This window comes from Grosmannia clavigera (assembly GCF_000143105.1).
Source record: "Grosmannia clavigera kw1407 unplaced genomic scaffold GCSC_140, whole genome shotgun sequence".
NCBI lineage: Eukaryota > Fungi > Ascomycota > Sordariomycetes > Ophiostomatales > Ophiostomataceae > Leptographium > Leptographium clavigerum.
In genome coordinates this window covers 299548-323558 of record NW_014040801.1, presented here as the reverse complement: position 1 = coordinate 323558, position 24011 = coordinate 299548, and the positions used below count along the sequence as shown (strand labels likewise).

General features: G+C 55.8%; 10 protein-coding genes across 10 annotated transcripts; 4 read left to right on the top strand and 6 right to left on the bottom strand.

The window, feature by feature from the left end:
- Positions 1-828: 828 nt before the first annotated feature.
- Positions 829-3411, bottom strand: CMQ_785 (major facilitator superfamily transporter; the record flags this gene model as incomplete). The annotated part of the gene is made up of 2 exons (XM_014317864.1): positions 829-2467; positions 3008-3411. 2 exons carry the CDS (start codon positions 3409-3411, stop codon positions 829-831), a joined length of 2043 nt encoding a protein of 680 aa, XP_014173339.1.
- Positions 3412-4240: 829 nt separating this feature from the next.
- Positions 4241-5592, top strand: CMQ_407 (cytochrome p450 monooxygenase; the record flags this gene model as incomplete). Its single annotated transcript, XM_014317486.1, has 2 exons — positions 4241-4829; positions 4934-5592. 2 exons carry the CDS (start codon positions 4241-4243, stop codon positions 5590-5592), a joined length of 1248 nt encoding a protein of 415 aa, XP_014172961.1.
- A 626-nt stretch (positions 5593-6218) lies between these two features.
- CMQ_674 (duf605 domain containing protein) lies at positions 6219-7441 on the bottom strand (the record flags this gene model as incomplete). The annotated part of the gene is made up of 3 exons (XM_014317753.1): positions 6219-6915; positions 6987-7269; positions 7333-7441. 3 exons carry the CDS (start codon positions 7439-7441, stop codon positions 6219-6221), a joined length of 1089 nt encoding a protein of 362 aa, XP_014173228.1.
- A 502-nt stretch (positions 7442-7943) lies between these two features.
- CMQ_536 (disulfide isomerase) lies at positions 7944-9459 on the top strand (the record flags this gene model as incomplete). Its single annotated transcript, XM_014317615.1, has 2 exons — positions 7944-8096; positions 8170-9459. The coding sequence occupies 2 exons, from the start codon at positions 7944-7946 to the stop codon at positions 9457-9459; spliced, it is 1443 nt and encodes a 480-aa protein (XP_014173090.1).
- A 285-nt stretch (positions 9460-9744) lies between these two features.
- Positions 9745-12343, bottom strand: CMQ_1101 (exosome complex exonuclease rrp41; the record flags this gene model as incomplete). Its single annotated transcript, XM_014318180.1, has 5 exons — positions 9745-10288; positions 10368-10659; positions 11510-11545; positions 11611-11982; positions 12052-12343. 5 exons carry the CDS (start codon positions 12341-12343, stop codon positions 9745-9747), a joined length of 1536 nt encoding a protein of 511 aa, XP_014173655.1.
- Positions 12344-12922: 579 nt separating this feature from the next.
- CMQ_1505 (alcohol dehydrogenase) lies at positions 12923-13954 on the bottom strand (the record flags this gene model as incomplete). Its single annotated transcript, XM_014318584.1, has 1 exon — positions 12923-13954. One exon carries the CDS (start codon positions 13952-13954, stop codon positions 12923-12925), a length of 1032 nt encoding a protein of 343 aa, XP_014174059.1.
- A 339-nt stretch (positions 13955-14293) lies between these two features.
- Positions 14294-17584, bottom strand: CMQ_1229 (beta-galactosidase; the record flags this gene model as incomplete). Its single annotated transcript, XM_014318308.1, has 1 exon — positions 14294-17584. The coding sequence occupies one exon, from the start codon at positions 17582-17584 to the stop codon at positions 14294-14296; it is 3291 nt and encodes a 1096-aa protein (XP_014173783.1).
- Positions 17585-18421: 837 nt separating this feature from the next.
- Positions 18422-20084, top strand: CMQ_1155 (major facilitator superfamily transporter lactose; the record flags this gene model as incomplete). The annotated part of the gene is made up of 2 exons (XM_014318234.1): positions 18422-18669; positions 18728-20084. The coding sequence occupies 2 exons, from the start codon at positions 18422-18424 to the stop codon at positions 20082-20084; spliced, it is 1605 nt and encodes a 534-aa protein (XP_014173709.1).
- Positions 20085-21621: 1537 nt separating this feature from the next.
- On the bottom strand, positions 21622-22032 carry CMQ_1689 (uncharacterized protein; the record flags this gene model as incomplete). Its single annotated transcript, XM_014318768.1, has 1 exon — positions 21622-22032. The coding sequence occupies one exon, from the start codon at positions 22030-22032 to the stop codon at positions 21622-21624; it is 411 nt and encodes a 136-aa protein (XP_014174243.1).
- A 755-nt stretch (positions 22033-22787) lies between these two features.
- CMQ_1408 (trans-aconitate 2-methyltransferase) lies at positions 22788-23801 on the top strand (the record flags this gene model as incomplete). The annotated part of the gene is made up of 1 exon (XM_014318487.1): positions 22788-23801. One exon carries the CDS (start codon positions 22788-22790, stop codon positions 23799-23801), a length of 1014 nt encoding a protein of 337 aa, XP_014173962.1.
- Between the last annotated feature and the right edge of the window lie 210 nt (positions 23802-24011).

Genomic DNA, 24011 nt, shown 5'->3' with positions numbered 1-24011 from the left:
CCTCTATGTCATTGATTTTCGATAGTCCGTCTTGAAAAACAAGTATTGAGTGATGAGGAAAAGTGCACCCCCAGGAACACCTATTCCGGCCGCACGGGATGACAAGTCAGGACCCTCGCGGGATGCTATATCGTCACATGACTGACTCCACTTTTCCTAACCAATCAGATGTGGAACAATTCATGCCTTCTGTCACCACTTACACACTCCATGTATATAAAAACCCTCTCTTCTTTCCTCTCCTTAAGAGAGGGAGAGAAGCAGACACGCATCTGCAGAATTAATTAGTTGCAAATATATATAGTACACTCGTAAAGCATAGACTACGCCTAAGACTTCGCCGGGCGGGCTCGTCTTGTCATCTCTTTCGGGATTACAAGGTAAGCCTGCATAGCTTTCTTCCCTCTTCCCTTTCGGACTAGCTATATGCTGCCCCTACCTTCTGACGAAGGGAGGTGCTTTATGGCACCTCTCTTCGTGCACAGTTACGTGCGTACGTTGGTAAGTGTGTGTTGTTGCTGGTTTGAGCTGAGGCCTCCCCCTACCTCCGCTCTTACTACACCCTCTTAGGGTTGCGCTATTACGCACCTCTGCTTACGTATAAAAGTAGACGGCAGACTATCGCCTACTAGTCTCCTATAGTTCGTCAAGTTGTAGTCTTAATACAACAGTACAAACCAGATATAAGCCTTTATGACCACGCATTGCACACAAACCCTTACACTTCCCTGCTTATCTAATAACCCTATCCATGCCTATAGTTACTAGTATCGCATCCGTATACTGAAATTGCCGATTTCTGCCAAAGCGTGAATCCGTACGTCTTCTTCAGACTGCCTGAGGAACTCCCTGGGCTGCCTTTTTATCCAGATTCTTTTGCCGCGTCGCGGCACGCCAGACCGGTCCCCTTTTCATAACATACCACAGCAGCGGTAGTGCGATGATGTTAATGACGGCAAAGATAGTAATGGCCCAGCCCACACCGATGCCGTTGATCATAGGTACGACAACGGCGGTGGCGGCAGCGCCGAAGAGGCAGCGGACAAGGTTGTTGGCGGCCGTGACGGCGCCTGCCTGTCTGGGGTAGACGTCGAGCATGAGGCAGACGACGCAGTTGAGCGAGGACGATATGCAAAAGGCCATGACAAACAGAAAGATGAGCGGCCCGGCCAAACTGACTTGGGCGTGCAGCATCCAACCGAAGCCAACCATGCTGGCGCTGCCAAGGACGATAGTAGGCAGGGCGACCTCTAGGCGGGCGCGTTCAATGGGAAAGTCGGCCAGATCGGTGTTGCGGTTCTTCTCCAAGACGATGCCGAGGCGGCGGGCATGGCGCTGCAGATTGGCGTCGAGCATGCGTCCGCGGTGAAAGGCGGCGACAAGGCTGCCGAGGCCAAAGGGGATGTAGCAAAGCGCAATCTGCAGCTCGTTGAAGTGGTAGACGGCACCAAACTGCGACGGGATCAGGGACAGCGTCGCGTAGAATGAGCAGCACAGCAGCGCGCTATAGAGCAGAGCCACGCCACACTCGCGCTGCAACAGCAGCCGCAGCGTGGCCAAGGGGTTCGGCAGTCGCACGCGGGGACGCGCCCTCGCGCGCGCGTCGCGCTCGGTGCGGGCTGCGAGCAGCTGTGACAAGCCTTCTTGAGACGTGGCCGTGAGACGATTCTCGAGTAGCACGTTGGCGTAGCAGCGATTCCACCGCTGCGGTGGGATGGATCCGTCGTCGACGATCTTGCGGCAGGTCTCGGGGAAGAGAGGGACCATCACGAGGACGACGACGCCAGTCAACGCCACCAGAAACCAGAAAACGGAGTGCCAGCCGGCAAACTGGGCCAGAAGGCCACCGATGATAGGCCCCAGTGTCGACCCCAGCATAGGCACGGCAGCCGCGTAGGCAATGTAGCGGCCGCGTTCGGCTGGCGTTGTCAGGTCCGTGGCCACGGCACTCGCCAGGGTCGCCATGCCGCTGCTTCCTGCGCTCTGCACACACCTTAGCACGAGCAGCGCCGTGTAGCTGTGCTGCACCCCCAGCCCGATGTTGGCCCCTGTGTATAGCACAAAGCACGTCATGTAGAGCGGTCGCCGGCCCACCTCGTCCGACAGCTGTGCCGTAAATGTCGGCGCTATGGCTTGTAGAATCACGTACGTCGTGATCGAGAGGTTGACAAGGCTGTCGCTCACTTGTAGGTCCCGGGCAATCGCTCCTAGAGCTGGAAAGTAGATCTGACTCGACAGTGGCGATAGCAGTGATGCAAATGAGGCTGTCAGGACAATCAGCTTCCGTTGCCTCGAAGACCACACCGACCATGGCATAACATTCCCATTGCTGTCTGCTAATCGGTTTTCTTCTGCAGCTGCCCCCATAGTCTCCGCAGCTTCGGTGGCCTTTGCGGTCTTGTTAGTCTCGGTAGTCTTGGCGATCTCGTTGATCTCATTGATCTCCACCTCCTTAGCTTCTGGAGTGCTGTTAGCGCAGGTGCCCTGCGCTTCTACCATCCACCTTATCCATCTTGTCGTGCGCTCTCTGCACCGTTATGCCGTCTGCCTATAGGTAACGGACTGTTTATCGACAGAAAAAAAAATGGCGAGGCACTAGAAGAGGTGACGAACTTGACGACTGTGCTAGACGACGAAGAAGCTTGTTTTTCCCTTGGTTCGACTTGCTCCTTATTGGGGCAAATAAGAGGTAAACAAACCTTCCGTATTGCTAATATTTAGTAGCGGTGGCCTAAGCCCATCAAACTTCCAACAGTTCCAACAGTTATTTCTTATTAATCAATCACTCTCCGTGTTGAAAAGGACCCACCGTTAGTAAGGTTTTAGTGCTGACGGTGTATGTAAGCTGTTGCTGTGGTAGAGTAAAAGCTGCGTGCTGTTTTGATAATAACTACACTATCTGCTAGTATGGCTAGGTATGCCCTGGATATAGCAGTAGCTTATATGAAGGAACACGGAAGCCTAGCGTCTTCGTCGAGTAGCCAGCATTGCTACCTCTACCGCTTACCTCTGTAAAACTAGAGTATCACCATGGGTCTTGCAAATCGTCTTATCGATCAGGAGCCTGCACCGCCCAAGGATGGTGTGGGTATGGAAGTGCTTGTTCTGGGCATGCAAATGCTTCCATGCCCACCATAGTGCGGCCGCTTCGCGTGTAGCTGTCGACTGGGGCTGGAACAGGGCCATCTTGGTGAGACCCACGGTGGACTGCGCGCTCGCAAATCCCGCGTCGGGCTCTGTCGTGGGCGTGTCAGACCGGTGCCCCTGAACCTCCGATGGCCAGGAGTCGACATGCTCCAGCTGTGCCAGCTCTGGACTGGCACTCCTCTCCGCGACGAAATCCGTAGTGGCTTCTTGGATTTCAGCATGAATGGACTCTGCCTGAATGGCCAAGGCCTTTAGAGACGGCATCGTTCCGACAGTATTTCGACAGCGTAAGGATACAGACAGTTGGATTGTAGCGCAGGACGTTTGATCGCATTGACGTATTCTTAACCTCTATATGTGTATGAATCGTCGGCCACGTATTGCATACGAAGTACTCCGTACAGTTGAATTATATAATATTCACGGCCGTCAACTAGTTATTCACCGTTCTACACATGTTCTACACATGTCCGGGTGCATACTCGATTTGACTAATGTTTCGTCTGACTCGCCAAATCCCACACCCATCGCCTGACTCCAAAACTTATGAGACCTTGAATGTTTAGACCGCAAGAATGCTCCTTGACTCAGACATGTGCGGCCGACACAACACGTCCGGCATGAAGGATCCTGACTAAAGCTGTAGTCAGCCATTACCCATGCTATTGAGCCTGCAACAGCCGCGGCCCTCCCGGCCAGCAGAATAAATCAATGCCAATGTGGAACTGATATTGCACAACAACTGCGCTGTGAAATCGGATCGCCATTGTGTATTGTGCTCCTTGGCCAATATGTCACCACCGTGGACAACTCTCGCTATGGGCGCGGCCGTGCTTTTGGTGTCGTTCGCACCGGAGCATGCTATCCAACACTCCTATCTCTGGACGATAACTGTCTTCGCGGCTGCGTCTGTCACCATAAACTTTGTATACTGGTGTATTTTATATCCTTCCTATTTAACGCCGCTAAGACACATTCCCACGGCCAAAGTATACCCATCATTAAAGCACGCCATGCAAACCCTGACCCATACGGCTAACCTTTCGCATCACAGAAGCGCTCATGGTTCGGGGGAAACTCCATGTCCTTGAACATGGACATGGAGAATATCCGGAAGTGGGCAGCGACGGTTCCGAACGACGGTCTGCTTCGCTACTACCTGGCCGGGAACCTGGAGCGCGTCCTCGTCATCGGCCCCCAGGCGCTCGAAGAGGTCTTGGTGTCCAAGGTGTACGCCTTCCCCAAGTCGGAGTCTCTGCGTATAAAGCTGCAGCGCTTTACGGGAAATGGCATCTTACTCGCTGTGGGTGAGGAGCACAAGACTCAGCGCAGAGGGCTACTGCCGAGCTTTGCACATCGCCATATCAAGGACCTCTACCCGACTTTCTGGGCAAAGGCGGTTGAGATGGCAGACTCCATAGAGGCCCAGCAGGCACAATCTGCGGACGCCGACACGGTCACCATCCAGGTGAGCGACTGGGCCGGCCGCGTCACGCTGGACCTGATCGGACTCGCCGCCATGGGACAGGACTTTGGCTCCATTAGCGATCCCACAACCGCGTTCCATCAGGAGCATAACAAGCTGCGCATGCGCCCGACCACCGGGATGCGTCTGCTCATTCTCTCCGTCATGCTCACGGTGGGCTACCCGGCTATCTTTCATCTGCCCACGCGGTGGAACCGTGAGTCCCAGGCTGCGGCGGACCACATCCGAGCGTATACGCGCAAAATTAAAAGACGACGAAATGCATCTTGTCACTGGCAAAAGCCAGCGGCGCATTCTCAGATGAAAACATGGTCGATCAGATGATCGCCTTGCTCGTCGCCGGCCACGAGACCATAGCAGCGGCGCTGCAGTGGGCCGTCTACGCGCTTGCAAAACACCCGGATATGCAGACGCGTCTGCGCGCTGAGGTGCGCGCCCGTGTGCCCATGTCTAGCGGTGCTGCTGTCACCACTGCCATGTGTGCGGACGAGGTCGACGCGCTACCTTATCTACGTGCCTTTTGCAACGAGGTGTTGCGCTTCTATCCACCCGTGCCTTCGACTGTTCGCCAGGCCCAGGCTGACACAACACTCGCGGGCAGTTTCATACCCAAGGGCACCACGCTTCTGATCTTGCCGGGCGTGACTAACCACGAACCAGAACTCTGGGGGCCGGATGCCGCCGTCTTCTCTCCCGAGCGCTGGCTCGGCCCCGGACGCTCCAACAACGGTGGCGCCACCGGTCGCTATGCCAATCTCACCTTTCTCGCTGGGCCACGCAGCTGTATTGGTCAGGTATTTGCCCAGTCGGAACTACTGTGCCTCGTGGCCGTATTAGTCGGCCGCTTCCAGATCGAGCTACAGGATCCAGACCGACCACTAGAGGTTCTTCAGTCTGTGTCAGCGGCGCCCAAGGATGGCGTAATGACCCGGCTAAGACGCCTCGATGGGTGGACGTAGGGATTAATGAAGCTACCTATTTAGAATAGATATCGTACAACCAGAAGTAAATAAGTACAATGACTTTATCGTCAAGAAGATTGAAAAGTGTCTTTGTGAACAAGCAAGAGCGCGTCAGGTATTTTAGTAGCCAGTTCAACAGACATGTGTACGAAAGATTGTATGTTGCCGGGAAGGAGTATAAGGAGGAGGACAGGACGGGCTTGACAGCCCAAACCACCACAATATGCTGCAGTGCCAATAGAAACGGGGTATTCGTCGTCATTCTGGAGCCTTTTCATTCCGAAGATACAAGATCTTAAGGTACGAGATGATATTACAGAACGAAGAGCTGAATAATCTCTGCATCGTGTTGGTTGTGCTCTGCTGTTGAATGTGAAACTCGTCCGCGTAGCATTGACTCCCGGTGGGAAAATCCAAAATGTTCTAGAAGAATTGCGATTTGGAACCAGAAAGCGAAGATCAGGTTCATGAAACTTGAAAATTCCCACGCTACAAATCATCGCAGCTCGTAGTATCGTGCGCACAAAAAACCAAAGAATTGCAAAAAGGGACAAGAGCAAAATACAAGCTCGCATTGCAAAGCGAGGCAATTATAACATACAGACGGCTAAAGCGCGACCGTGTCAGGAAGCACCCAGAAATTCCAGCGCTCTGTGCAACTCGCGGACTGCTGTCGTGACGTCCTCAAAGTTCAATGCCGAGATGGCCCACTTTGCGTGTTTCTGCGCCATCGCCATTGCTGCTTCATCGACTGCTGCTGCTGCTGCCGGCGCCCGTGGCTGTGATAGCGGTGGGAAGCCTGTGACTGCCGAGGGCGCGGACGAGAAACCCTGAGGCTGCTGCTGGTAGTACGGCTCCGGCTGGACAGCCGGGGGAGATGGCGTGGGAGCCGCCCATTCATGCGCGTCGACCTGGTCAGCCGGGTCAAAAGACGGCACCGATGGTATCGCCGGTGGTGCTGACGGACGTAACGGATTCGTGTCATCGATATGAGCAGCAGCAGAAGGGGCGTCGGGTAGCTGCAGATCGCCGTCGTTTTCTTCCTCGTCCTCGATCGTCACGGGTCGTGGTGTCATGACTGCTGGCGCTGCGGGGCCAGGCGACAAGCTCTCTTGCGGCTCCAGCTCCTGTCCGGGCTCCTCCTCGTCCAGATGCGGATTCGACTCGTTTGGATCTTTGCCTTCCTTGAGGGCCTTCAGAATTCGTGCCGCGTTCCACTTGGCGTACTTGATTTTCTGCAGGTTCTCCTGCTCCGGTGACCCCCAGATGTTGACCAGGCCGAAGAACGAAGCGGCGGCATCAAATGTGTTTGCCGTCATTCTATATGGTTGTTCATCAGCAGTGCACCCTTCCGGCCTACTGTCCTTCTGTCCTCTCCATTCAGCACTCACGCTGTCACCTTGTTGGCCCGGACGACACGTTGCGCCCGGTCCAGCGTCTCCTGCGCAAACTGCTCCACGTAGGCCTGGCCAGCCGTGTCATCGAGGATCGCATCTTCGGTAGCATGTTCTGCTTTGATCTGTCTGGAGTCAGTATCCCGAGAATCTCTATGACGATCTTCTCCCAGACTTGCCTGTTCCATTTTGTCCATCAGATGCGAGCTGTACTCAAGTATGTCGGGACTGCTGTTGTGCAGGCCCTTTGCGAGAATCTGCTTCAGCACCCAGTAATCGCCTGTTTTCGATCGTTAGGAAAAGAATCCTATTCCGGAATAAAATGGGGATGTAGCATGCGTACACCAGTAGGACACAATCGGCTTCACGGACTGCAGCTGCGCCGCGCGGGTGGCCGTCTTGTAGATGTTCGGGTCGGCCTGCCGCAGGACAGCGGGGGGTTCGTCAGCCATGGCGGCGGCAGGTGAGGGCGCTTGGGAGAGAAAGAACTATGCTTTCGCAGATAGGAAGCTGGTTCACGATGACTCCAGATGTGAAATTGCAACAACAGCAAGTCCAAGTGTAATTCGACTGGCGACAGGAAGTTGCGACCAATATCACGGCAGCCTGGAAAGCCACATTCCCCACCAATAGGACCCCGCCAAGCTTCAGCCACACCCATTAGCAATCATGGCTTAAGCTCCCCACAGAAGCGAATCTGGAGCATTCCTTGCCGCAGCTGCTTCCACGCTGGCCTTTTTGCCAAAACTCGTTGCTGACAGCTGCTTCTGGCAACGGTCTCAACTACAACCTAATATGCTGGCTATTCTTTCTTTGTCGCTAGGCCGCTTTATAAGGGAATCATTGCGCCCATAAATTTGCACGCCCTGTTTCTCTCTCTCATCTGTCTTCCCTCCCCACATTCTAGATCCATATTTCCAATCTTTATCGACATCTTGCAGCGCACATCACGCAATGCATAGCTCTGCGTCCCTGTCGGCAGTGGCGATTGCCCTGCTCTCTGTCCTGCCAGCCGCTCAGGCTGGTCTCTACACCAAAAGCTCGCCTGTTCTACAGGTCAACGCAAAAAACTACGACCAACTGGTGGCCAAGTCCAATCACACCACTGTACGGCAAATCTGCTCACATACACTATATTGGTCTCGCACTACACTGACAAAAATCTAACCAACTTGTCCAGATCCTTGAATTCTACGCCCCCTGGTGTGGCCATTGCCAAAACCTCAAGCCCGCATACGAGAAGGCGGCCCGCAGCCTCGACGGCCTCGCCCACGTGGCAGCGATCGATTGCGACGATGATGCCAACAAGCAGTTCTGCGGCATGAACGGAGTCCAAGGCTTTCCAACGCTGAAGATTGTGCGTCCGGGGAAGAAAACTGGCCGGCCAGTTATGGAGGACTACCAGGGTCCGAGGACGGCCACCGGCATCGTGGACGCCGTGACGGCCAAGATCAACAACCACGTCATCAAGGTGACAGACGCGGACGTCGATGCCTTCCTCGACAGCAGCAACGGCAAGCCCAAGGCACTCCTCTTCACGAAAAAGGGAACAACTAGCCCGCTCCTGAAGAGTCTCGCCATCGACTTTCTCGACGTCATCGCCCTCGGTCAAGTGCGCGACAAGGAGGCCAAGACGGTGGAGAAGTTCGGCGTCGCGAGCTTTCCTACGCTCGTTCTTGTCCCCGGTGGCGACGCAGAGCCAATCAAGTACGACGGTGAGCTGAAGAAGGACGCCATGGTCAAGTTCCTCTCACAGGCCGGTGCGCCCAACCCGGATCGAACACCGTCGACAGCGAGCAGCAAGGCCAAGAAAGAGTCGCAGAGCAAGACCAAGGCCGCTCGGGAAAAGAAAGAGAAGGCAACGAAGGAGTCATCGGAGACGGAGACGGAGACGGCAACGACCACGAAGGCGGAGCAGACGGCGCCTGTCATTGTGGAAAGCGCAATGCCGATCCCGACTATCAACACGCCCGAAAAGCTGGCTAAGGAATGTCTGCACGGAAAAGCGCACGCGTGCGTCCTGGCGTTTGTGCCAGCCAGCCACGGCGGCAACACGGCCATCGACAATAGCAAGGTCGTGCTGGAGGAGCTCTCTGAGCTGGCTTTCAAACACGCGCAGAGCAAGCGGAACCTATTCCCGTTCTTCGCAGTGCCGGACAGCAACACGGGCGCAGCCGACCTGCTGAAGGCGCTCGGGCTCGCAAGCGACAACGTGCAGCTGGTGGCCATCAACGCGAGACGGGGCTGGTGGCGGCATTATGAGGCCGTCGACTTCTCACGCGAGGGTATTGAGAGCTGGATCGATGCCATCCGCCTGGGTGAGGGTGCCAAGAAGCAGCTGCCCGAGGGCATCGTCGCCGTTGCGTTGGAAGACGGCGGCAGCACCACAGAACCAGAACAGACAGCCCCAGAGCTGACAGTGGAAGCTGCCGAGCCAGCAGCCGACGAGCCCAAGCATGACGAGCTATAGACCATGTGTTCCTCATCGGGGCAGTGGCCTGTTGATAAAAGGGGGCACCAGCAAATACTTCTCAACGACCCGTACCTGTAATGTAGTAAAAAAAAGAGCAATTAGCATGCAATGGATATGTAAGGGAGAAAAGACCCAAAAGCAAACATGTCAAACCCAGACGTACCAGTTCCCAGAGCGATACCATAGCCATCACGTCTTGTTTCTTCTACCCCGTCCCTGCTCTGGCTCCTCTGGCCTCCTCTCGGCCTTCTCGCGGCCTCCTCCATCCCCCAGCCGCTCTCCTTAGTTGTCGATCTCCATGGCGGAGGCCTCCTCGTCTTCGTCGTCCCCGCTGCCGCCACCACCGGCAGTCGCGTCATCCTGCAGGACGAAGCGAGCGCCGGCTTCACGAACGACTTTGTCGAGGATGGCACGAACCTGCTTACAGCCATCGACGGCGACGGCGAGCATGCCCTCGAGGCGGCCGGCCTGGACGCGGCTCTCGCACACGAGGGCGGCAACACGGTCGGAGGCGCCGAGGGTAGCAACGGTCAGGCCGGGCAGCTCCTGCTCCTCCTGCAGATTGAGGTCGAGCAGCGGATCAGCCGCGTCGTCGGCAGCCGCGTAGCTGGACGAGCTGCCGGCCGAGCAGGCCACGACGTAGTCGGCCATGGGGATGCCGGCGTCGACGGCCGCCAGCGTGGCCGCGTTGATCAGCGCCGCCAGCAGCGAGCCGTCCTGGCTGAGGACGTGCAGGCTGATCGTGATGGTACTGCGCGGATACAGGTGCGTGTGCAGAACAGCCGCCAGCGTCCGCGAGATCGTCGCCGCCATCTCCTGGGTCCGTCTACCCGTGTCAGCATTTCTGGCACCCGCCATCACCCATCGTCACCTGTAGTCACCCGCCCTCCACCGTCATCACTTACTTGTCTTGCCGGCTTCGCCGCTGCCGGTTCACCGAGCTGAACCCGGCCACCACAATGTTCACAATCACCTCGGCGTCCTTGGCATCACCACCACCGCCACCTCCACCACCGCCGCCACCGCCCGCCATTCGTGCGCGGCTCTGGCCCACCTCGCTCGGTCCCGTCAGCACGCACATGACCTTGGTGTTGCCCATCTCGAGGTAGCTGGAACCGTCGGCGGCGGCTTGCGTGCGCACCTCGGCGTGGCAGCGCCGCAGCTCGTTCCAGCGGCGCCCATCCACGCGCAGGAGCGCTAGTGAGTATGTCGACGTGTCGAGAGGCATGGTTCCAGGATGGGTGCACGGAAGAATGGATGGCTGGCTTCTGTCTTTGCTGTGCTTCTACAGTCGAAGCTATTTTCGTCTCTCAATTTTTTTGAAGAAAGACCTGAAATTTTTAGTGGGTCCGCTCCACTTGCGTTAGCTGGCAAAGCAAACCGTCCTTATTTTCACAGCTTGGCCTTCAATCCAATGAAAGTCCTCTGGTCCGAATTGTCGTGCTAGAAAGGCCAAAAAAGCGGCTGCATGAGTAGATGGGGTGCAAAAAATATCCTTGGAGATTGCAACTTGCAACTTCCGGGAGTCGAACCCGGAGCCTACGCATGGGAAGCGTAGATGTTACCGCTACACCAAAGTTGCTCACAGGATTGGAAAGACGACAGGTAGACAAGATCAAACAGGAGAGACCGTAACGACAATTTTCTTCATTTCCTACTTTACAGTATGCTGGCTCACGGCCAGCATCCCAAGTCACTCCAAAGGAGAGATATCGATTGCCTTTGTGTCAAGATTTCTCAGGCGACAATGGCCTCTGGAAAAGGGAGGCCCACTGTTACAAAATGGTCACTGGGTGGCATCGATGCATAGCTTTGAGGATAGCCATTTCCAGCTTGTTCATCAAAGTTTGCGCGTCTCATCAATGGAGCGTAATTATTAAGTTTAACGCTGTAATAATGTAGAGACAATGTAAGATACTATTACGGGACTAAGTACAATGACTTGCAAAGTATCACGGCGATTAGCAAGGAACAGGGGAAGAAAGCATGAAAACAACAAGTAAACCAGAAATGCGCCCCAACGAATAAACACAAAGACTGTCTCTACAATCAATCCAGACCTGCCGGATGTAGAGCGTCAACGCTTTCCGAACGTGTCAGTGGTCAGGGCAAGAAGTCCCCCGATTCATATTTTGCCTCAAGACTCACCGCGGGCCGGGACAAGGGTAAACCCAAAGGTCTCCGATCTCCCGGCCTTCAGTATACTAGCAAGGTAATCTCCCTGGACCTGCTGAGCAACCATGGAGCCAACAGTGACGTTGAAGTCGGCCGTTAGGTCGCAAATCTCGTCGAAGTTCCCCATGGTCGGGTCGGGCGGATAAGCTGCTGCAACGGCACGGTAGACCACGTGGGGATTTTCGCCGTCATCGTCGTCGTCGTCTTCATCATCGTCATCGTCACTGCCGACGAGCGTCATCTCGTCCGCGTCCTTTGCACCACAGGGTCTGATCAAAAAGCTGGCACATATGGCACAAGTGTTTTCCGGGTCGACAAAGCGGACGCGGCGGGTTTGCAGCGCAGCTGGAAGAAGTGTCATTTCAATTTCAGCCCCGCGTGCCTGGCAGGCAGCACAGAGGAGTAGATGCTTACTCTCGTCGTCGGCAGACGTCTCAGCAGGCAGCGTGTGTCGGGGCAGACCGAAGCTGATGGGCCGGTAGTTACCTGAGGGCGTGGGCGGACGGGCTGCGAGAGCCTCTTGGATGGAGTTGTACTTGATTATACCCTTTACCTCTTTCCGGACCTGGTCCGACGGTGCCTTCATGAGGCGGCGTTCATGCTCACACACTGCGTCAGTATAGCTTTCCGCTGGCTGAGGATACAACTCCAGCGTAGTCGGCCGGAAGTTGGGGGGAAGACGGAAGGAGCTGTTGTTAGTAGACATGGTTTCGTACTTTAAAAGGGTATGGGAAGAGGAATCCAGAAAGGAGAGAGGGGGGGGATGATAGAAACGTGGATGAGAGAATGGAAAAGGAGCCCTTACTGTCAAAGTAGGACTGGTTGTATCTCCAAAAGAGTTTCCTGGATGGTTGTTGTGTTGATGTGAAGAGGCGCTGTAGATAAACAGAATGAAGCTCACAAGACGGACGAGTCTGCGTCTTTATATGTCTGCAAGCGGTGGCTGAATGAACAAAGGACACGATGCATCCAGCTGGGAAAAAGCCCCAATGAACTATTTTTCGGTCTTGGCGTCCTTTGTGAACGATAGCATTGTTCATTCAGAGACACCGTTCTTTCTTTGGCCAAACTCCTTTGGCCTGTTGTTAACAAGGCAGGCGCAATGTGCGGCGCTCTTTCCATTTATCACGTCGGGTCACTTTAAAAGAAAGTTTTCGAATGTAGACCATAATAACATTAACTATCTCCTTTGAAATGTCCAGCTTTTCCATTATCCCGCTCCAACGCGTTCTTGTCCTTTTGTTCGCCGTCCGCGCCAGGCGGTATCTGCCGTCCCTTTCGCCTCTCACTGCATATCGACGACGACCTTGAAGCGGGCCTTGCCCGAGTGCATGCGCTCAAAGGCCTTGTCGATGTCGGCAAACTTGTAGGGCTCGATGAGCGTCTTGATGCCGTGGCGCTGGGCAAAGGCGACGGCGTCCTGCGAGTCGAGCGCGTGACCGGACGGCCAGCCGGCGAGCCGGAGCCCGCGCACAACCATGGGCGTCATGTCGATCTGGACGCCCGAAACCGGACTCAGGACCAGTAGTGTGCCTTGTGGCTGCAAACCACCGATGAGACCACCGATGATGGCCGGGTTGGGCGCCGTGCACACGATGGCAGCAGCGCCACCGAGCCGCTGCAGCGCCTGCACCGAGTCCTCGCTGCTCGCGTCGACGTAGGCGATCGCGCCCAGCTCCGAGACATAGGCCCGCTTGCTGTCGTTGGACGAAAGCACGACGACGTCGTAGCCCATGGCTCGACCATACTGCACGGCCAGATGGCCGAGTGCGCCCAGACCCTGCACGGCCACCAGCGAGCCCTGCTCGATGTGCAGCTTGCGCAGGCCGTTGAACACGGTTATGCCGGCACACAGCAGCGGCGCTGTCTCGACTGGATCTGCGTCGGCCGGCAGCCGCACTGCCGCCTCTGTCTGCAGAAGCGCGTATTCGGCAAAGCCGCCGTCGCGGGATACCCCGTTGATCTGTCCCCGTTCACATATCTGGAACAGACCGCGCTGGCAGCTGCGACATGTCCCGTCATGGCCGCCGTGCCACGACCCTCCGATCCGCTCGCCCTCCGAGAAACCCGTCACGCCGCTTCCCACCGCCACTATGTCGCCGACAATCTCGTGCCCCAGCACCAGAGGCAGCGCCTTCTGTACTGGCCCCATGCCATGCATCTGCACGTGCCCGTCGCTGCCACACACTCCGCACGCCAGCACCTTGATCAGCACCTGGCCTGGACCCGGAAGCTCCAGTGGCACATCGCGAATCACAAGCGGCTGGCCTTGTTCCTCCAGTACTGCCGCCTTGTACGTCTTGGGCAAAGATGACATTGTTTGTGGTTGTGTTTTTGGGGGGCTGAGTTTGTCGTTATGTGGCCGGGAAATGCTCTCGTATATGTTCGTCGTTGCTGTACTGTGTGAATGCAGACTAAGAAAAAAGAAAGGATGCCGGATATTCCCAAGGGACGCAGCCTTATATACCATAAGAAGTTCGACGTCATCTGCTGTCAGTGCCTAGTACCCAGTTGGGCGAGAGCTGCTGTTGTGACCAATAGCGTATTATCGGCTTTATTCTTCCTCCTCTGTGTCTAATTCCGATCGGAAAAGTGCTAGCTCTCCCTGTGCCCCGCTTTCGTTGTGCCGTCTGACATAAGCCATTTCCGTCCGCACTTACACTACCTCCGGCCCTCCATCGTCGAAAGGCTCCAGGCAGAATCCGAACTGCATCTCCTCCACGCGGCCTAGAAGGTCTGGCCTCACGCCTGGTCCACATGCTGCCGACCCCACACCTGCCACCTTGGCATCCAGTCGCAGCGTTGTATCTGACGATGCTCGCAAATCACACGGATGCCTCGCATCTTCTACCATCTTGGCCGTGTACCGCGTTGCTGCCCAGTCAAATCCGCTAGACAGACTGGTTCGGTTGACTTTGCTGACGCGCGAGGTGGTCTCTTCAGCTCCCACCCCGTCGAGACTAACCCTAAGTCCACAGAAAGATGGGTCTGTCGCGCCAGACGACGACTTTTTCACCACCAGCCAGCCTGTCCCGCTTCGGTTTCCGTTCTCTTGTGGCACATCGTACGGCCCCTCCAAGCTGTCCAACCCGGCAACGGTGTGGATGCCCAGAAGCTGACTCGAGCATTTGTCAGGGTAGGATTCGCCAGGACCTCTGCCGTACCACGTAAACTCGCCCAAGTCCGAGTTCAGACCCAAATTCAGTCCGACTCGTGGCACGTGCTCTGGAAACCACCCCGTTGGATTCAGATGGACAGATACTTTCAGCGTGCCAGTGTCTGTGATCGTGTATGTCATGTCGCTTTCCCATTGCCAGGCCAGCACAGGCGGTGCATAATGTGACTTCGTCTGGATGATCACCTTATCGACATGATGCTCTTCAACAGACATGCACGTTGTACGATGGTATTTTATCAAGTCGACGCCGTATCGCCTCCAGTAAGGCACTGCGACTGGCTGGTCGTTGTCGGTAGGTGGGCGCCAAAAGCCAGGCTCCAGGACCGGCCCACATGCCCCTGACAGGGGCTTGAGAATTTCGAACCCATCTCGGGTCCAGCTCAGGAGGTGGCCCTCGTGCTCGTCGAAAGCAATTGACCACCGACTATCTCCGGACGTGTTTGTGCCGGATACTGCCACGATACCGCTCATCCTGCTGACAACTGGCTTCTTTTGCCCTTCGGGAAGCCGGGGGCCAAGCTGCGGAAGCACTAGTCGGTCTTTTCTTTCCTTTGTCAGGTACTGCTGGAAGCGTGCGGTGTACGAACTGTCATCTTCTTCTGCGAGAACCACCGTGAGAAGGGTGTCTGAACCTTCGACGTAGGAGTTGTAGTCCAGTGGCAATGTCACCTTTGCCGTGCTTCCTGGAGGCACGCTGGGCAGCTCCACGGTCCCTGACTTGAGCACCACGTACTTCCCACCAAACTGCTCTATCTTGAATGTCAGCCGCAGATGGCCGAGGTCGATGAAGTCGTAGAGGTTGTGGAGCAGAAGGACGGTGCGGTCTGACGTGTCAAGTTCCAGCCGGACTGGCTGCATGATACTCTTCAGCTCTAGCAGTCCAGGAGTCGGCTTATGAGTACTCGTACACAAGCCGTCCATGACAAATGTGCCGTCATTGGGGATGTCGCCAAAGTCTCCACCGTAAGCATAGTACTTTTGCGTCGCAGAGTCTTCCTTCCATATTCCATGATTGGCCCATTCCCAGACGTAACCACCCTGGAGACGGGGATACTTGCGGAACATGGCTTCGTAGTCTTCAAGTCCGCCCGGCCCGTTGCCCATTGCGTGGGCATATTCGCACAGGACAACGGGTTTTGCAAAAGAGCCGTCGGACGCAACGCCTGCTGTTTCAACATGGCTGGTAAGCTTTTCGATGCTTGGGTACATGTACGAGTACATGTCGGATGACCGAGCCAGATTGTCGGCTTCATAGTGCACCAGACGGCCTGGGTCCTGCTCCTTGGCATATAGATACATGGCGTGGTGATTTCGGCCATAGATGGCTTCGTTACCCAGCGACCAGACGATAACAGAGGCATGGTTCTTGTCGCGCTGCACCATTGCTTCCATGCGGTCCACATACGCTCCGTGCCAGCTTTCGTTGTCGGATGTGAACTTGCTAGCCTCCGGGTAGACAAGCTCCTTTCGATCGTCATAGTCCATAGACTCTGGGATATCCATATGGCGAGCAACGGCATCTAAAAAGCCATGACACTCGAGATCCGCCTCGTCCATGACCCACAGCCCTAGTTTGTCCGTCATGTCCAGCAGTCGTGGATGGGGAGGATAATGGGAGCACCGCAGGGAATTGATTCCATGCGCCTTCATGAGGACAAGGTCATCCCACATAAAGTCGAGGGGGACAGCACGTCCCTTGGTTGGATGGTGGTCATGTCGGTTGACACCATTTATCCGAATGGCCTGCCCGTTGACACAGATCAGGCCGTTTAGTAGCTCGACTTTACGGAAGCCGATGTTTTGGTGGACGGTATAATTCTCTCCCCGAGAGCGTAAAGTCATTTCCACACGATAAAGACGCGGTGTTTCGGCCGTCCATTTCCGCGGGTTTGAAACTGGGATGGTGACGCTGACATTGGAACTGGCACCTGGTGTGCTTGTGGCCACTGACACCGTCTTCTCAGTCAGGATCACGTCATCGTCGTCTGTGTCCTTGAGCTGGAACGTGAGATGGGCTGGCTCGGTCACCAACACCTGCACTGAAGCCTCAATCTCAGCGTCTTTGTATTCGCTGTCCAGGTTTGTACGGAGAAACCAGTCTTCGATGACACAGTCACGAGGCACTGAAATCAGATGCACATCCCGGAAGATGCCCGAAAGCCACCACTGATCCTGGTCTTCAATGTAGGTCCCATCTGACCACTGGTACACGCGCACGACGAGCTCGTTTGAAATATCAGAGTGTGTGGCTTCAGTAATATCAAATTCCGCAGCATTTCGAGAGCCTTGGGCGTACCCTAAAAGTATACCGTTGACCCAGATGTGGTAGGCACTGTCGACACCGTCAAAACGCAACACTAGACGGTTCTGGTCTTTGGACCAGCCTTTCGGAAGATCAAACTTCCTGAAGTAAGTGCCGGTTGGGTTGTCTGAGGGCACGTATGGAGGTGTGGCTGGAATGGGGTACTGCACATTCGTGTACCAAGGTTTGCCCCAGTCTAGGCCCTGCTGTCGGCCCTCTAGCTGCCAGTGGCCCGGAACAGTTATTGAATGAGGGCAAAGCGCCACAATAGAGTCCTGCGGGTTTGGATGCGGGGCATCAATAGGCCTTTTGGAAAGCTGGAAGCTCCAGGTGCCATTAAGACTGACAGTGCCCTCGGGGAGATAGTAGGAGCGGTGCGGCAAACAGTTGCGGCGGAAGACAGCCTCGTTCTCCCAGTCATTTCGTCCCGAGATCGCTTGGGTAGAGATGCCAAGAGGTGGCGCCATGTTGGGGAAAGTTTCCTGAGTTGTGGTTTGTAAGATTGGAGGGGTGCAGCGGAAGATGAGGAGAAGAGGAGATGAGGAGGAAGAGCTGGTTGAAAAGATATACGAGATCGTTCGTACTACGTCCTATAAGGAAGGTGCTCCGTAATCGGTGGCTGCTCCTTCCCACAATGTGATATCGTGTCCAGGCGCGCTCGGCCGCCGGGATACCGTTGTCCGATGCAGTGTAGAGACGGCAGGAAGATAGTAGCGTTGTTGTAGGGCCCACAAAGTGGCGTCGATCAGTGGGGGATGAGGGGAAGGCGGCAGCCCTGCCAAATTAGGATTAGTGATGTGTCATTGACGACAGACCAACAACGACGCTACAAATCACAACCAGACGTCGATACACTTAACATGCTTCCGAATGGACAAGCTACACTGTACAGACAGCCACGGCAGTTCTTCTGGCGGACAAGATCACCAGACGCTGTCGCTCTCGTATTATGAACCCCAAACCGCGAGTCATCACTGCGGTCCGGCACCGACAAACAGGCTAATATCACCTTGACTTCTCCGAATCGGCCATCCTAGGGCTCCCGTCGAATTTGAGTATGTCTGGACTTGGGCGCCACCTGGAGAGGACAATGCGGGGATGGCATGACAGCAAGTGTGTCAGCGCGCCCCGGACCAACAATGGCACGGGAGTCAAGCAGAGATGGGCTTTTAAGATGGACAGCCGGTACTTAAATGTGGCGGGACATCTGTGTTCCCCTGTGAAATCTCTGTCCCGATCGTTCGAACCAATTTCAAAATATCGTGCCTTTGAAGCAGAAGAAGACACAACACGCTTGAGCATCCATGGCAAAGACAACGACAGAGCATGAGGAGGAGAGGAGGGACAGCGGGACATATGGCGACCAGGCAGACATTGCGGTGCAGATGGCACACGACGCGGAGACGAAGACGTATTCGCCGTGGACGCTGCGGATGGTGCGACTCTACGTCGTGCTGTCCTGTGCATATCTGTGCGGCTGTCTAAACGGTTATGACGGGAGCTTGATGGGCGGCCTCAACGGCATGACGTCGTACCAAAATTACTTCCACATGTGAGGGACCACAAACAGGAACCCGGCGTCAGCGATCGCACTGCTGACAGGACTGCAGGAAGGTGGCAGGCTCCAGCACGGGCATCGTGTTTGCCATGTACAACATCGGCTCGGTGGCGGCCGTGTTCTTCACAGGTCCGGTCAACGACTATTTCGGCCGGCGCTGGGGCATGTTTGTGGGGGCGGTTCTGGTGATTGTGGGCACGTGTGTGCAGGCGCCCGCGCAGACGCACGGCCAGTTCCTGGGCGGCCGGTTCCTGCTGGGCTTCGGCGTCAGCTTCTGCTGCGTGTCGGCGCCGTGTTACGTCAGCGAGATGGCCCATTCGCGGTGGCGTGGAACACTGACGGGACTATACAACTGCACGTGGTATATTGGGGCCATTGTGGCCAGCTGGGTTGTGTACGGCTGCTCGTACCTGGACAGCTCCAGCGGCTGGCGCATCCCGATTTGGGTGCAAATGGCCAGCTCTGGCTTCGTGGCCGTGGCCGTTCTCTTCCTGCCTGAATCGCCGCGCTGGCTGATGGCCCAAGATCGCCACGACGACGCTGTCCGCGTGCTGGCCACATACCACGGCGAGGGCCGGGCTGACCACCCGATCGTGCGGCTGCAGATGCACGAGATGGCCCGCCAGATTGCCACGGCCGCGTCCGACAAGTCCTGGCACGACTACCACGAGCTCTGGAGCACCCATTCGGCCCGTCGTCGCCTCATCTGCGTCCTCGGCATGGCCTGCTTCGGCCAGATCTCGGGCAACAGCTTGTCATCCTACTACTTTGTCGTCATGATGCATGCAGCCGGCATCACTTCCGAGCACAAGGTGCTAGCCCTCAACGCCCTCAACCAGGTCCTCTCCTTCCTCGGAGCCGTTGCGGGCGCTCGCCTCACCGATGTCGTCGGCCGTCGCCCGCTGCTTCTCTGGTCCATCGGCTTCTCCTCCCTCTGCTTTGCCGCCTTGACTGGTTCCTCCAAGGCGGCTACTGATGACCCTTCAAATACCGCGGCCGCCAACGCTACCATCGCCCTCATATACATCTTCGGCGTCGTCTTCTCCCTCGGCTGGACCCCCCTGCAATCCATGTACATCGCCGAAACCCTGCCCACCCACACGCGCGCCAAGGGCACGGCCATTGGCAATTTTGCCTCGTCGGCCGCCTCGACCGTGCTGCAGTACAGCTCCGGTCCGGCCTTTCAGGGTATCGGCTACTATTTTTACCTCGTCTTCGTCTTCTGGGACCTCTTTGAGGGTGTCTTCATCTACTTTTACTTTCCCGAGACCAAGGACCGCACCCTGGAAGAGCTCGAAGAGGTCTTCTCTGCGCCCAACCCGGTCAAGAAGAGCTTGGAGAAGCGCGACGTCCATACCGTCCTCAATACACTGCAGGTCGCCGAGGCCAAGGTGGTAGACCAGCCGTGAGCTGTGTACATAGCCTGGGGGGTTACTCCTTACTCATTATATTCATCAATTTAGCCTGCGGGCCTGCCCTCCTATTTAGAGAAAACCAGCATGCTCAGTTTTCTGACTTAACTCAACTTTGCAAACCCGGTCGCCAGATTCTGCGCGTGCCACGGGTAACGCTTCCTGGGACACGCTGGACTGTTGTTTGGGCGAGACGACGCTTCTCACCCCCTTTAGAGGCGCGCTCGGCACGGGCATGTTGTCCATTTGCATGTATGACCGCAGGTCGCCGTAATATTTGATCACTTCCATGATGTCGTGAAGCGATGTTTTCCCGGCCTTTTTGCCCTCAACCTTGACAGAGTGCAATTTACAAACGTGGGTGCGCAAGGCCTGCTCACTTCCGAAATTCTTGAAGTAGGGACAGCGAATCGTTCGGCTTCCTCGTTCTGCGTACCGGCAAAAGATCTCCCCAGAGACGATGCGGATGGTGTCGACCTGATTGTATTCAAACGGAGGAAGATCGTCGTGTCGCATCCTGGAACCTGCGAAGGATGATTTTCTGGAAGCGTACTATTGATAATGCGCATTTTGCTTTGATAGCGCCATAGTAGATATCGTAGATATCGTTCGGAGTATATGCAACTGACAGCAATCCGGAGATATCCGTTCGGACCAATTGCAGGTCTTGTAGGCCTTTAAAAGGTCTAGTGGTCATATTTCGTTGGAAGATTGAATGGAGTAGTGACGCGTCCGTTGCGCGCGTCGAGAATCTAGTGGTGGGTCTTTGGAAAGGTTAGGTCTCCTAGAATCACAGGCTAAGCGATAAAAGCAGATTTGTAGTTCTCACCACGTACTTCGCAGAAGAATGAGATGTGTTGAGTTCGTTAGATTATCGTTGCCCGTGAGGCGTATTGTTATAAATAGGTACGGAGTACTCCGTACTTTAACGTGCATGAATCCCCTATCAAATGGCGCCCTGCGCTTGTAATCACCCAACTTAGCCTAGTTCGCTCAGCAGAAGCTTTCAAACATTTTCTCCGCTCATTGCATATTACTCTTTCATCAAGCCAACAATCATGAAAGGAGAAGATTAGATATTCGACAACGCCGCTCAGAAACAGGTGAAGGCTGCTTTCTTGAATGCATCCGACTTTTCATATTCTCGTCTCCTTCCTCGTTGCTTGTCTTAGATCCGCACAACTCATTTTTTCGCAACGGGCCAACTCTGTGAAATATTATGACCGTTGGCTGGGGAAAGTTCTATCAGGCAATTTAGAAGCGGAACATGGATGCATCTCTACTTTGACTGGCTTTGGCGTCTGCACTGTCACTTCCAGACATTTCCGAGAGAGGGAAGGTCGATTATTAGTGGAAGTCGTAGCACAAGCCCATGCGCCCCAGCACCAGAATATTAACGTAAACGGCAGGCGATGTGATGGTCTATTACGGGAAACCATAACTATCCTGCATACACCCGTAGAGGTCTTTATTATACTAGCAGCGAGATCCGTTTACTCGGAAAAGCAGAAGAGAGTCAGAGTAGATGCGGCACTTAGTCACAGGCTTTTGTGTACCAGGTCGCCAAGTCCGAGCATTGGAAATCCCCCATCCCGTCTGCCAGCCAGTTTTCTTCTTCCAACCTGATCATGTGCCACTTGCAGAGATATGCCAGCACCTCACAGGCCCCTTGGAGGCCGAGGTTGTAGGGTACGTCACTGTTGTCATGGTAGTTGTTCTGGCTGTCTTGCATCAGCCGCAGAGCAAATCGCAGGCAGTGGTCGACACCGTCATAATGTGGCTCGTCTGCAAATGGTCCGAAGTACTTCTTTGGCGATTCTGAGCACATCTTTTCGTCTGTTAACCGCCGGGTAAGCTGTTTTAAGCTGGGCATGTCCGTCGGCTCGTAGATAAGATAGGAGCTGTCAAGCTGCCGGAACAAGGTCTCGACCACAGCGTTGCACATCCAATTAATTATCTGTCTCTGCGGGAGTCAGGCCGAGATGCTTCGCCAGCTTGTGCAGGTCCACGTCTTTCATATGGCGACGCACCCGCACCAGGAGATTGCGACCGATGGGTTTCTTGCGACCGATCCGTTCTTGAATTCGACCACGTGGTACATTGTAGTGATAACTAATGTATATGAGAGTATGTTTGTATTGATGGCTATGAAAGATGCAAGTCATCCGCAAGCTTTGGTAGCTGAGGAGTTGTTAAAGTCGCGTCAGACCAGTCCATTGTGGCAAGAGCGACTGCTGTGCGAACGGATCAAGAGGCAGTTGTGTTTGAGCATAGCTTAAATCGAGAGCCGAGGCACATAGTGTTTGGTTGCAAAGCAAAGAGGCTGCAGTTGCGCATGCCGTTGACTCGCCCAGCGCTCCTCGAGGGTCAGCATTGGCAATAGCAGCGAGCAGGTTGGATCTCCTCGGCTCGGAGGCGTGGCAATCGCCGACCGACAGCAGACCGACGGTGGACCAGCAATTGCTCCGAATCGAGCGCGGGGGAAAGAGCGGCGAGCTCGGCAGCGCGACGCATTTACGACAGCGCCCAGGCAAGGCAGGTCCGACCCACGAGCTGCACGCCTGCCGCCCTGCACCAACAGCAATTTCGCCATTCCAAGGCAGGCACGCTGCTGGCACATAAATCGAGTCTGGTGCCGGCTCCAAAATCTCACGAGAAGACCGAAGCATCTGCATCGTCTCTTTTGCCGTACCAATTGCCATGTCCACCGTCCGTCTTGTGCGTCGTCTGCCAGCAGCGCTGTCGCACAGTACATCATCGCCCGTCTTGGCATCTCTGGCCACGAGAACAACAGCCAAAGGCGCTCTCGTGAGCACCAACTCCAGGATGGCTTCATCGGCCTCATCGGCTGCCGGCAAAAATAACTGGTCAGCGGCCCAGTACCTCAAGTTTGACAGCGAGCGCACCCGCGCCGTGCACGACCTGGTGGCGCGGGTGCCGCTGCCGGGCGGCAAACTGCCGGCCACGACAGATGACGACGCCTCGCCACCCCTGCGCATCATCGATCTCGGCTGCGGTCCCGGCAACTCGACGGCCGTGCTGGTGCAGCGGTTCACGGGCGCCCACGTGTCGGGCGTCGACGCGTCGCCCAACATGATCGAGCGGGCACGTGCGGCGCTGCCAGACGTCGACTTTGCGCTGGCCGACCTACGCACGTATGCAGGCCAACCGACAGACGATGCACCGGCCGATTTGCTGCTGGCCAACGCCGTGTTCCAGTGGCTGCGGCTGCCAGACCGGCTGCCGACGGTGCTGCGGCTGCTGGCGACGCAGCGGCCGGGCGGCGTGTTCGCGTACCAGGTGCCCGACAACAAGGACGAGCCGTCACACCGGGCAATGGGTGAAGTCGGCAGCGGAAAGGCGCCCGGAACTTCGGCCGACGACGTCTGGGTGCCGTTCCTGCGCGACCTCTCGGATCGCGACCCGATCGAGACGCCCGAGACGATCTACGACGCGCTCATCCTTCACTGCACCGCCGTCGACGTCTGGCACACGGCCTACTACCACGCTCTGCCCGGCGGCGTCGCCGATATCGTCGAGTGGCTCAAGGGCTCCGGCCTGCAGCCCTTTGTCAACGCCCTGCCGGAAGGCCCCGTCCGTGATGCCTATCTCGATGCCTACAAGACTCGTCTCGCCGACTTCTACAAGCCGCGTGCTGACGGCTCCGTCCTCATCCGCTACCCCCGTCTCTTTGTCGTTGCCGTCAAGAAGTAGGAGAACGTATGCCAGCTTGTCTATATCACGCTGTCGCCAGCCATAAACACCCAAACCCGGATTCAATGCGTTCTTTGCCTTTTGTCTGTGCTCACTGAGCTCCTTTCCTTATTTATATGTGACAGGACATGCGCCGCTGGTATCCTCCTACATTGCGCGGTAATAAATCAAATCCAAAAACAATTCGCAAATACAATGCCTTTACACCAA